Source organism: Choloepus didactylus (genome assembly GCF_015220235.1).
Source record: "Choloepus didactylus isolate mChoDid1 chromosome 25 unlocalized genomic scaffold, mChoDid1.pri SUPER_25_unloc1, whole genome shotgun sequence".
NCBI classification, from domain to species: domain Eukaryota; kingdom Metazoa; phylum Chordata; class Mammalia; order Pilosa; family Megalonychidae; genus Choloepus; species Choloepus didactylus.
The window spans coordinates 4,590,393-4,602,421 of record NW_023637606.1 but is presented as its reverse complement, the minus strand read 5'-3'; the positions used below and the strand labels follow the sequence as shown (position 1 = coordinate 4,602,421).

At 41.0% G+C, this 12,029-nt stretch overlaps 1 protein-coding gene across 1 annotated transcript in view; it reads right to left on the bottom strand.

Annotated features, from left to right (window-relative positions):
* Positions 1-12,029, bottom strand: part of CATSPERD (cation channel sperm associated auxiliary subunit delta) — a 99,686-nt gene that overhangs the window by 80,359 nt on the left and 7,298 nt on the right. The window contains exons 4-7 of the mRNA XM_037823991.1: positions 11,053-11,125; positions 10,181-10,295; positions 3,051-3,118; positions 2,042-2,159 (exon numbers count right to left, since the gene is read on the bottom strand). Of these exons, the coding sequence (XP_037679919.1) occupies positions 2,042-2,159; positions 3,051-3,118; positions 10,181-10,295; positions 11,053-11,125 (374 nt within the window). The remainder of the gene's footprint in view (positions 1-2,041; positions 2,160-3,050; positions 3,119-10,180; positions 10,296-11,052; positions 11,126-12,029) is intronic.

The following is a 12,029-nucleotide window of genomic DNA, read 5'->3' as shown; positions in this document are numbered from 1 at the left end:
TTTGAGTGTTTCCATGGAGATGCGATCCACCCAACAGTGGGTGATGACCCTGATTGGATAGTTTCCATGGAGGTGTGGCCCCGCCCATTCATCCTGGGCCTTGATGAGTTTACTGGAGCACTATATAAGCTCAGACAGAAGGAGCAAACTTGGTACAGCCAAGAGGGACACTTTGAAGAATGCACAGGAGCTGAGAGAGGAGCTACAGATTAGAGACAGTTTGAAGATGGCTGTTGAAAGCAGACTTTTGCTCCAGAGAAGCTAAGAGAGGACAAACACCCCAAGAACAACTAAAAGTGACATTTTTGAGGAGTTGCAGCCTAGAGAGGAACGTCCTGGGAGAAAGCCATTTTGAAATCAGAACTTTGGAGCAGATGCCAGCCACATGCCTTCCCAGCTAACAGAGGTTTTCTGGACACCATTGGCCATCCTCCAGTGAAGGTACCCGATTGCTGATGTGTTACCTTGGACACTTTATGGCCTTAAGACTGTAACTGTGTAACCACATAAACCCCCTTTTATAAAAGTCAATCCATCTCTGGTGTTTTGCATTCTGGCAGCATTAGCAAACTAGAACAGGCGAATACGGTCTAACCCACTGCATCTATAAAATGCGGGTGACCAATCTCATGGGGTTAAGCATCAAAATTAATCTCCAGCTTCTCATAAGCATTCGATAAATAGTGCTATGATTTTGCCTGACCTTCTGTCTCCTTTTCTAACTTCCCAGACTCTCTCGTTGGCTCTTTCGACATGGAATTTTTCCTAACCTCAAAGAGGGAAAAGGCCCATTTTCACTGGCTCAGTTTGCTGGGGCTGCTATGACAAATAACGCACCCTGGTTGTCTTAACGATGGGAATTTACTGCTTCGTGGTTTTGGAGATCAGATGTCCAAAATCAAGGTCTTGGCAGGCCAGGCTTTCTCCTGGACACTTTAGTGCCCTGGTGCTGGCGTGCTGCAATCCATAGGGTTCCTTGGCTTGCAACTCTCTCCTCTCTCTTGTCATATGCTGATCTCTCTCTGGGTTCTACTGACCGACCATGTCTTAACTTCCTTTGCTTATAAGGACTCAATTGACACAGAATACGGCCCATCCTGATTCGATTTGGTCTCATCTAAACAGGGGTCTTCGAAGATTGTAATCACAAAGGCGTCCACACCTTAACTAACACTAATATCTTTAAAGGTCCCATTTACAAATGGGTTCACAGCCACAGGAGCAGGGATTAAAGACCTGAACATGTCTTTCATGAGAGGCACGTGATTCAGTCCCCAAAATTCACCTGTCAACAGCTAAGTACTACAAAAACATACCATGCGTTTTTTTTTACATTGTAAAGTATACTAAATGCTTTTATTAATTTCAGAATACAGTTGCAAATGCTGTCGTATTATTACAATTTTTAAAAGATACCCAAACATACATACTTGTTTTTTTAAATTCAGTTTTACTGAGATATATTCACATACCATACAATCATCCACAGTGTACAATCAATTGTTCACAGTACCATCATATAGTTGTGCATTCATCACCAAAATTAATTTTTGAACATTTTCATTACTCCAACAAATAAAAGTAAAAATAAGAATGAAAATAAAAGTAAAAAAGAACACCTAAAATATCTCATCCCTCCATCCCTCCCTATTATTCATTTAATTTTTGTTTCCATTTTTCTACTCATCTGTCCATACACTGGATAAAGGGAGTGTGAGCCACAAGTTTTCACAATCACACAGTCACAACATATAAGCTATATAGTTACATAATTGTCTTCAAGAATCAAAGTTACTGTATTGCAGTTCAACAGTTTCAGGTATTTCCTTCCAGATATTCCAACCCACTAAAACCTAAAAAGGGTTCTCTACCTAATGCATAAGGATTACCTCCGGAGTGACCTCTCGACTCCACTTGAAATCTCTCAGCCACTGAAACTTTATTCTGTTTCATTTCGCTTCCCCCTTTTGGTCAAGAAGTCTTTCTCAATCTCACGATCTGTGCATAAGTTTTTAATTTTCACCTTCTTACCAAATCTAACCTACCTGACTTCCAAAGGTAAACTTCTGAAATTTGTATCCCCAGGTATTTGAGAAATATATATGGGCCCGTGATGCCTTCTCTCCACGCAAATATGCAAAAATCGAATTGCTTATAGCCTGGAAAACACATGCACACACACATAAAACAATCTCTTTAAAGATATCATACTCCGGGGCTTTTATCCCAGAAAAATGAAAGCCTCTGTGCACACATACAAAAAAAACCTATACACGGATGTTCACTGAAGGATTATGTGTAATAGTCAAAGAACAGAAACAATCAAAATGTGCTCCATCCCGTATCATGGAATATTAGTCAGCAATAAGGAGGAACAAACTATTGATACATGCAACAACCTGGCTGAATATCTAGGATATCAAGCTGAATATGAAAAGCCAATCCCCAGATGTTACATACACATGCATCCGTTTATATAAAATGCTCCTTCTTGAAATGATAAAATTACAGAGATGGAGGACAAATCAGCGATTGCCAGGGTTTAGGAACAGGGCAGGTAGAGAAAGGGATTGAGTGTGATTATATAGTATCTTTGCACTAATGGAACAGATCTGTGTCCTGGTGGTGGTAAGAATCTGGGCATGTGATAAATGGGCATAGAATTAGATACATTGTATCCACATCAATTTCCTGGTTTTGATACTGTTTTATGGTTCTATAAGATGTAACCATTGGGGGAAGCTGGGGGCAAGGAAAGCAACTGTCTGTACTAGTTTTGCAACTTCCTGTAGCATCTATAATCATTTCAAAATTAAAAATTAAAAAAAAAAGGATAAATATAGGGATGTCTTCAGAGGCAATTGACTTGAAGGTGTCTCCAGAGCCTCTCCTGTATCTAGAATTCTCTTCTGAGCTCTGGGGATGACGCTTTTCAAGCTGCCCAAGGCCATCTCGGTTGCGGCTCCCAAGACTTCCTTTCCATGTTTCCATCCATAATTATCTGTGTTCGGAATAGCGTAAAAAAATGAAAGAGAACACGCTGTACTTACCAAACAAAAGGAATTTCCACTGTAACAACAATTATCACCAGAAATGTGTGAAACGGGGTGTTTTATACCTGAAAGGAAAAGACAATTTTTTTAAATAGAGGACAACTCCCTGAAGTTCAGGGGAAAGTTTAGAGCTGGGTTTCTCAAACTTCGCACCTTAGGCACCTGGAGCCGGATCATTCTCTGCAGTGGGGAGAGGGGGGGGTGTCCTGTGCATTGTGGGGGGTTCTCCCCGCTAGATGCCAGGGGCACCCCCATGCCTCGTTGTGACACTCAAAAGTCTCCAGACATTGCAAGGGTCTCCTGGGAGGCAAAATCACCCCGGGTTGGGAACCTCTGCTTTAGAGGAACTCTTTTACCAGCCTTCCCACAGCAGGAAGGGATGGCTTCTCTTGGCTGAGACCATTCTGCTTCTATTTTAAAAGCAGAAGTTTCAGCTCCCTGAGACCCAGACAGCAGCCATGGGGCTGTTGTGCTTTCCCAGATAAAATCTGTTTCCACCCTCTGCTAAATCAGAGACGCTGGGAAATGGTGAGCCTGGCTCACTTCCTTTTAGGACAGTGGGGCTCGCCTGTTACCCCACAGCCAAGTCCCGTGGGCAGGACCCGGCAAGTGTTTCTGGGGTGAGGGATGTTTTGACTCCTACTGTCACCTGCTTGGCTGGGGTGGAATAGAGGGGCCATGGCGACAGCAAACAAACATGCTCTCTGGATGGGCTTCTTGGGAAATTGTGCAAGCTTTGCATGCTTTTCTCCCTTGTTGCAATATGCATATTTTGCACTTTGAGAAAGCCGCAGCTCTCAGATTCTGGCGTGTCTAATTCAGGAATTATAGTCTCGTGTTTGCTAATCCGCATTTCCCAGAAGAAAGGGGGGGGTTATTAATTACATGGTGACTGTTTGGCGGAGAGGCTTTGGGCACGTCAAGACGATTTCACTGAGGGTGTCCCTGAGCAAAATTAAAACTGACAGCAGAAAACTGATAACCGACATCCTCCAAACAGCTTATCTGAACTGGAACAATCTTTGTAAAGGAAGTCGACTGAAGGAACCCAGAATAGCCAAAGCAATCTTGCAAAAGAAGAATGAAATTGGAAGACTCATAATTCCCGATTTCAAAACTTACTACAAGCTACATAATCAAGACAATGGCACAAGGATGGGCATGGAGATCAATGGAATAGGATTGAGTGTTCAGAAATAAACCCACACATCCATGGCCAGTTGATTTTTTTTTTCCAATTCAGTTTTATTGAGATATATTCACATTTTCTACAATCATCCACAGTGTACAGTTGGTTCACAATACCATCATATAGTTGTGCATTCATCACCAAAATAAATTTTTGAACATTTTCATTACTCCAAAAAAATTAAAATAAGAATAAAATACAAGTAAAGAACACCCAAAACATCCCATCCCCCCTTCCCCCCATTACTCATTTAATTTTTGTTCCCATTTTTTTTACCCATCTATCCATACACCGGATAAAGGGATTGTGAGCCACGAGATTTTCACAATCACACAGTCACCATATAAGCTATACAGTTATACAATCGTCTTCAACAATCAAGGATTGTAGTTTGACAGTTTCAGGTATTTCCTTCTAGCTATCCCAATACACTAAAAACTAAAAACGACTATCTACATAATGCATAAGAATAACCTCCAGAATTACCTCTCGACTCTATTTGAAATCTCTCAGCCCCAGAAACTTTACTTTGTTTCATTTCACTTATCCCTTTTGGTCAAGATTTTCTCAATCCCACAATGCCAGGTCCGTGATCATCCCCAGGAGTCATGTCCCATGTTGCCAGGGAGATTTACACCCCTGGGAGTAATGTCCCATGTAGGGGGGAGGGCAGGGAGTTCACCTGCTGAGTGGGCTTAGAGAGAGAGAGGGCCATTTGATTTTTGACAAGGGTGCCAAAAGCATCTGTATTAGTTAGGGTTCTATAAAATATAAGGTTTTATAAAAGTGTCTCACGTAACTGTGGGTACGCACGAGTCCAGATTCCATAGGGCAGGCAGCAGACTGGCAGACCCAATGAAGATATTCAATGAACTTCTCAGGCAGCAAACTGGCAACTTTGATGAACTCCTCAGGAAATGCTTTGCTGGTTAGCCGATGAACTGAAGGTCCTCTATCTGTCTCACTTAAAAGTCTTCAACTGATTGGATTAAATCCAGCTGATTGCATTCTCTCACTGTGGAAGACACACCCTTCGCTGATGTCATCAGTCACAGCTGCAGCCAATTGACTGAGGATTTAATAAACCAGCCTTCTGGTTCATTAACCAGCCACAAATGTCCTTGCAGTAACGGTTAGGGCAGTGCTTGCTTCACCAGACACCTGGGCACCATCACCTGGCCAAGTTGACACATGAACCTGACCGTCACAGCATCCAATGTTCAAAGAACAGCCTTTCCAACAAATGGTGCTGCAACAACTGCATATTCACATGCAAAAGACTGAGTTTGGACCCTTACATCACCCCAAATACGAAAATTAAATCAAAATGGACCAAAGACCAAAATTTAAAGAATGAGAACTATAAAACTCTCAGAAGAAAACAGAGAGGTAAACCTTCATGATCTTGAATTTGGCAAAGGATTCTTAGATAGGATTCCAAAAGCAAAAGCAATGACAAAAAAATAAATTAGACATCAACGTTTAAACCTTTTATGCTCCAAAGGACCTCGAGAAAGTGAAATGACCTATGGAATGGTAGAAAATATATGCAAATCATATATCTGAAAGGGACTTGTATCCAGAATATATACAGAACTCTTACAACTCCTCAACAAAAAGACAAATAGCCCAATGGGCAAAGGCAAGCCCCAACCACCAGTCTTCCCAAAAACCCTAAAGAAAACCCAGGGCTTGATCTAAGACTCTATAAAAGTTTTACTTAAATAAGTTTATTTTCCAGAAATTTAAGAACTCCAGATTGTTCCTATGCCAGATAAGCCCTGAAACTTAGAGGTGCCAGTTTCTCCGAGAACATCAACTAGTTTCATTCCTCTACCCCATAATGTTGACACCCCTTTTCAACATGAAGAAGTTAGAATGGTCATTGCCCAGATATCCTTGAAGATTGAGAGAACGATCAAACGAGAGGGAGGAGTTGTAACAGAGAAGTTAGGATTCAACAAATGATTATGACTACTGAATCATTATATAGATATTTCTTTTAGTCTCTAGTGTATTAGAACATTCAAAAGGAAATATCTGAAATTGCAGAACTGTAACCCTTACTATACTTTGAAATTTGCTTTATAACCACTTGTCAAACTGTACTTTGAAATTCATTGCTTTTCTGTATATGTTATATTCCACAACAAAAAAATGTTTTTAAAAAAATGGGCAAAGGATCTGAGGGAACATTTCCCCAAAGAAGACATACAAATGGCCGATAAGCACATGAAAAGATGCTCAATATCATTAGTCAGTAGGGAAAAGCAGATCTAAACCACAATGAGGTACCATCTCATACCTGCTGGGATGGCTAGAATTAAAAAGTCAGATAATAATAAGTGTTGACGAAGACGTGGAGGAGTAGGAACACTTGTACGCTGCTGGTGGGAATGTGACATGGTACCGTTGCTTTGGAAAACAGTCTGGCAGTTCTTCAAACGAGTAAACATAGGGTCACCATATGACCCAGCAATGTGACCCTTGGGGATATACCCAAGAAAAATGAAAACTTAAGTCCTCACTGAAACAGGTACACAGATGTTCACAGCAGCATGACTCACAATGGAAACAACAGAAATGTCAACCATCAGTTGAATGGATAAGCAAAATGCGGTCCTCCATGCTATAGAGTATTATTCATCCATGGGAAAGGAATGAAATACCGATCCAGGCTACAAATGTGGATGAACCCTGAATACACTACGTCAAGTGTAGGAAGTCAGTTGGAAAAGGTCACATACTGTATGATCCCATTGCTATGAAATGTCCAGAAAAGGCAAATTCATAGAGACAGAGAGCAGATTAGTCATTGCCTAGGGTTGGGGGGAAGAGAGGAATGGGGAGTGTGCTGGTTTGGATGTATTATGTCACCCAAAATGCCACATTCTTTAATGCAATCTTGTGGGGACAGAAGTATTAGTGTTGATTAGCTTGGAATCTGTTGATTGTTTCCATGGAGATGTGACTCAATCAACTCTGGGCAAGACCTCTGATTGGATAATTTCCATGGAGGTGTTACTCCACCCATTCAGGGTGGGTCTGAATTAAATCGCTGGAGTTCTATAAAAGAGTTCACAGACAGAAGGACCTTGGAGCAGCTGCAGCTTAGAAAGACACTTTGAAGAACACACAGAAGCTAAGAAAGGAGCTGGGACACAATCTGGGATCAGCAGATGCCAGCCACGTGCCTTCCCAGCTAACAGAGGTCTTCTGGACACCACTGGCCTTTCTTCAGTGAAGTATACTTGTGTTGATGCCTTAATTTGGGCATTTTCATGGCCTTCAGATGGTAGATTCGTAGCCAAACAAATCCCCTTTATAAAAGCCAGTCCATTTCTATTTGTCCTGATTATATTCTGTACATCTGAATCCACTTTTTCCAAGTGGTATTTTAAATTAGTGAAAAAAAATGTGTAAATTTATGCAGAATTTTATCTTGTATTATGTATTGAAAAAGAGATTACAAAGTTTTCTATGAAAAGATAAAAGATTAAGTTTTAAAAGCTAAATAGTAAAAACAGTTAAAAAAAACCACAAAACTTAACAGGATCTACCTATCTTAAAACTCATTTCCAGCCTCAAAATCACTTTCCTAGACCTACAGATCTGCATGACATCCAGTAAGAATGTTTTGTTTCGCAGAGTACGATTGACTACAAAAAATGATTCCTTTGAATTACGAGATTTTTTTTTCCCAAACAGGAAAAGAACATTCAAACCAAAAAGATGAAAACTAGAAAAGACATTGAAGATGTTTAGCTGCAAAGTGGAAGAGGAAAAAAAAAAAAAAAGGAAAAAACTAGTTTAGTGATAAGTATTAGTATCCCTGTAGCATAATTTTTACAATAAAATTGTAAGTAAATTCTGCAGGAAATGTTATGTGGCATGGTATAATCCCTTTTGTATTCTGTATGTCTTCAATAAATTTGTCCTTGGAAAATGTCCAAAAAAAAAAAAAAAAAAAAAAAGCCAGTCCATTTCTGGTGTTTTGCATAAAGGCAGCATTAGCAAACCGGAACAGGGAGTGACAGCAAATGGGTCCTTTTGAGGTGATGAAAAAGTTCTGGGCTCAGATAACAGTGGACAGCTGCACAACACTGTGAAAAGACTTACTGCCCCGGATGCCACTTTTATGTGGGGATTTTATGTTACGTGAATCTTCTCTTGCAAACAGAAAAGGGGCCGTGAACTGTGGGAGAGAAAAGAATGATCTGGAAGGCCAGAAGAGGGTGTGAGAAGATGCAGGAGGGAAGGAAGAACCAGGTGGGTGAATTTTGGAGAGGACAACAGAAAGTGAAGGGGACTTTCAGGACACTTTAGGAATAGGAAGTTCTACAAAGTTCTGCACAGGAAGATCTGTGACAAAACTGACGAGATGGTCCCACGATTTGTCCCAAGGCAGACTGGCTTTATGTGGGTTATACACATCCTCCACAGGTACATCCAACAGTGTGCTGATACACAGCATCCACCCTTTGGGAAAGTGGCTTCAGACACTCCAGCTGTCAGCTTCCTGCCAATCAGCCCATCACCCCCTGGAGGGGCAAAGCGGAACGCTGTAAGACCAAGGCCAACGCAAAGTATGACACACCCCCCACACACACTGCTGTGCTTTTCTGTCTCTCTCGGGGACCATCACCCCAATGCTGACCAGTGTTCACCTGGGACCTCACAGGTTCTGCGTTGAGTGTGGCAGAGGCTACAGTCAGGCTCCATCTTTTGGGCCAATGTTCTTTTGCCAGAACCAATGTGAGTGAAACCAGATGGTGTCCCACCAAGCTGGCGGTTCTTGGCTGGGGGAAGTCTGCCGCCCCTGCAGTGAGGACGGGGACAATGGGCAGTGTCTGGAGCCACGACGGGGAGGATTCTAGTGGCTTCTAGTGGCATCTTGTGGGTGAAGGGCAGAGATGCTGCTTGACACCCTACAGTGCAGGGGCACCCCACCACCACCAAGAATGATCCAGCCCCAAATATCAATAGCGCTGAGGTGGGAAACCCTGTCCTAACCCCTTCAAAATTATTCCTGACACCTCCGCGATCCTCCCCCAGACATCCCACCCGTTCTGAGAGGTTTTCATCTTATGGGTTAGGGGTTTGGGCCAATTTTCATTTGAATCTTAAAGGACAGAGTGACATCTACAGCCTGGGAGACATGCGCCCATCCAGGAGCTGACATCTGCAAAGGGGTCTGTGCCAGTTTGAATATATTGTGCCCCCCAAATGCCATTATCTTTGATGTAGTCTTGTGTGGGCAGACGTTATCAGTGTTGTTTAGATTGTGTAACTCTTTGAGTGTTTCTTTGGAGATGTGCCCCACTCAGCTGTGGGTGATGACTCTGGTTGGATAGTTTCCATGGAGGTGTTGGCCCGCCCGTTGGGTGAGTCTGAATTAAATTACTGGAGCACTATATGAGATCAGACAGAAGGAGCAAGCTGCTACAGCCAAGAGGGACACTTTGAAGAAAGAATAGGAGCTGCAGACGAGAGACAGTTTGAAAATGGCCATTGAAAGCAGACTTGCTCTGGAGAAGCTGAGAGAGGACAAATATCCCAAGTGCAACTAAGAGTGACATTTTTGAGGAACTGTGGCCTAGAGAGGAACGTCCTGAGGGAAAGCCCTTTTGAAAACAGAACTTTGGATCAGATGCCAGCCGCATGCCTTCCCAGCTAACAGAGGTTTTCCAGACACCTTTGGCCATCCTCCAGTGAAGGTGTCCAATTGCTGATATGTTACCTTGGACACTTTGTGGTCTTAAGACTGTAACTGTGTAACCAAATAAACCCCCTTTATAAAAGCCAATCCATCTCTGGTGTTTTGCATTCCAGCAGCATTAGCAAACTAGAACAGGGTCATTACACTTCCAAAATAAATAAACTCGTCTATGATTCTGGTGACATTCATACGAAATTTAAAAATACAAAATACATATACCTACAGAGATGTTCCAGGAATTGGCTTCATAGTCATAAATATAGACTTTTCGATTTATTACCAACAGCAGGACAGAACCAGCAAAAAATGCCGACGTTACCACTGGCAAGCCAACCTAAAGATAATGATATGTACGATATCAGTAATTACGGTATATCTTTTCTGACATCGATTCACAAACCAATACTTCTGGACACACACCAGGAAAATGGTTATACCAGCAGAATTTGGTGGGTTCCTAGATCTTGGGAATTATGCCCCCTGGGGCTGGTTCCAAGTGAAAACTGGGAAGTTAAAATAGGCCTTTGATGCCCAAAGTCAATCTATTTCCTTAGCAAAAACCTTCTCTGAGGACAAATCCTAAAGTACACATGACAAGTGATGAGTGTAACTGAAAATTTAATGTGTTACTTCCAGGAGAAATACTGGGATTTTAACAGATGGGAAAAACCTTCTTTAGCATAGGTGCAAGTGGTAGAATTTCTTAAGACGGTACGGAGAGAGTGAAGGGTTTTCTGTTTTTGTGTAGGGCAATTCTGAGAGGTCCTGAAATTATTACGCGTAGAGTAGCATGCCATCCAATCTGTCTTCTCATACACAAGATCAAGGTAAGGGGCATGTGCAATAATTCCATTTCCTTTTAATTATTTTTTTTTTTTGAAAGGAAAAGCTTATTTGAGTAGTAAGGGGCAAAATAAGGCAACTCTTCTTTTGGCTTAGAAATTGCTTTTGATGTCTTTAAGAGATACAATTCAAAGTAAACCCCCAAGTTAACAAAAAAACACAGATTAGTCTGATATCTCCATATCAGATCTACCACTGAATATACTTATTTTGAGCATCCTTCAGATTTTGTTAAGTAAAATAATCACCTGCATTGATGAAGGGATGGAAAATGGGAGGAGACTACTGCCAAAGTTATTGTCGGTGAAAAAAACTTCTCTTCTGAAACAAACAATAGAAGAGTTGTTAGGACAATTTTGCACACAAGAAAATGACAATGAAGATACTCCAAAGAATGTTCCATTCAAACAAAATTCTTTTTCAGCAAGGAAACTTCAGGTGTTATTTATTATTATTATTACTATCATTATTATTATTATTTCAACATTGATAGACTGAACATTATTTTAAAAGTGTTAGCTATCAAATGTAAAATTTCGTAAACTGTACATTGCGTGCCAGCTTGTCTTGCTCAGGGTGAACCTCAGCTGTGTAATTTACACAGCTCAAATCCCATGAAAGTAAAGGGTTTCAGATAAGAATGTAAATAAATAGAAAAAAAGCAATTTGTTCCTTAACATAGGAAACTTTTTAGAAAGGAGAGGCTATCCATGAACATGGTATGTCATTTTTTTCTCCGGGACGCCTTTTTTTCTCATCTTCACAAAAGTTTTATAGTTTTCTCCAGAAAGGAATTACTGGGTAAATTCCTATGTGTTTTAAAGTTCCTGTTGCTATCGTAAATGGTGTTTTTCATGATTGCCTTTTCTAACAGGTCACTGCTGGTTTATGAAAGAGCAGTTGATTTTTGTTTTAATGTCTTGTCTTGTATTTGGCATTTTGCTTCACCCAATTAGTAGTTCTAATCATTGATACTCCTGGCTTTTGCCAATGTCATCTGCTTCTTTCCATCTGTGTTTCATGCTTTACATCTTTTTTTCTTGTCTTATTGCATTGACTAGGACCTCCAGGACAAAGGTGAATGGCAGTGACATGACTCTTGAATATTTTCATCTTTATATTGTCTGTTTTACAGGGTCATGTACTTTCAGGACATAGCCAGTTGAAATCAAAACCAATAAAACATTGGGTAAAAACAGTCAGAAGCATGAATCAAGGAAGATTC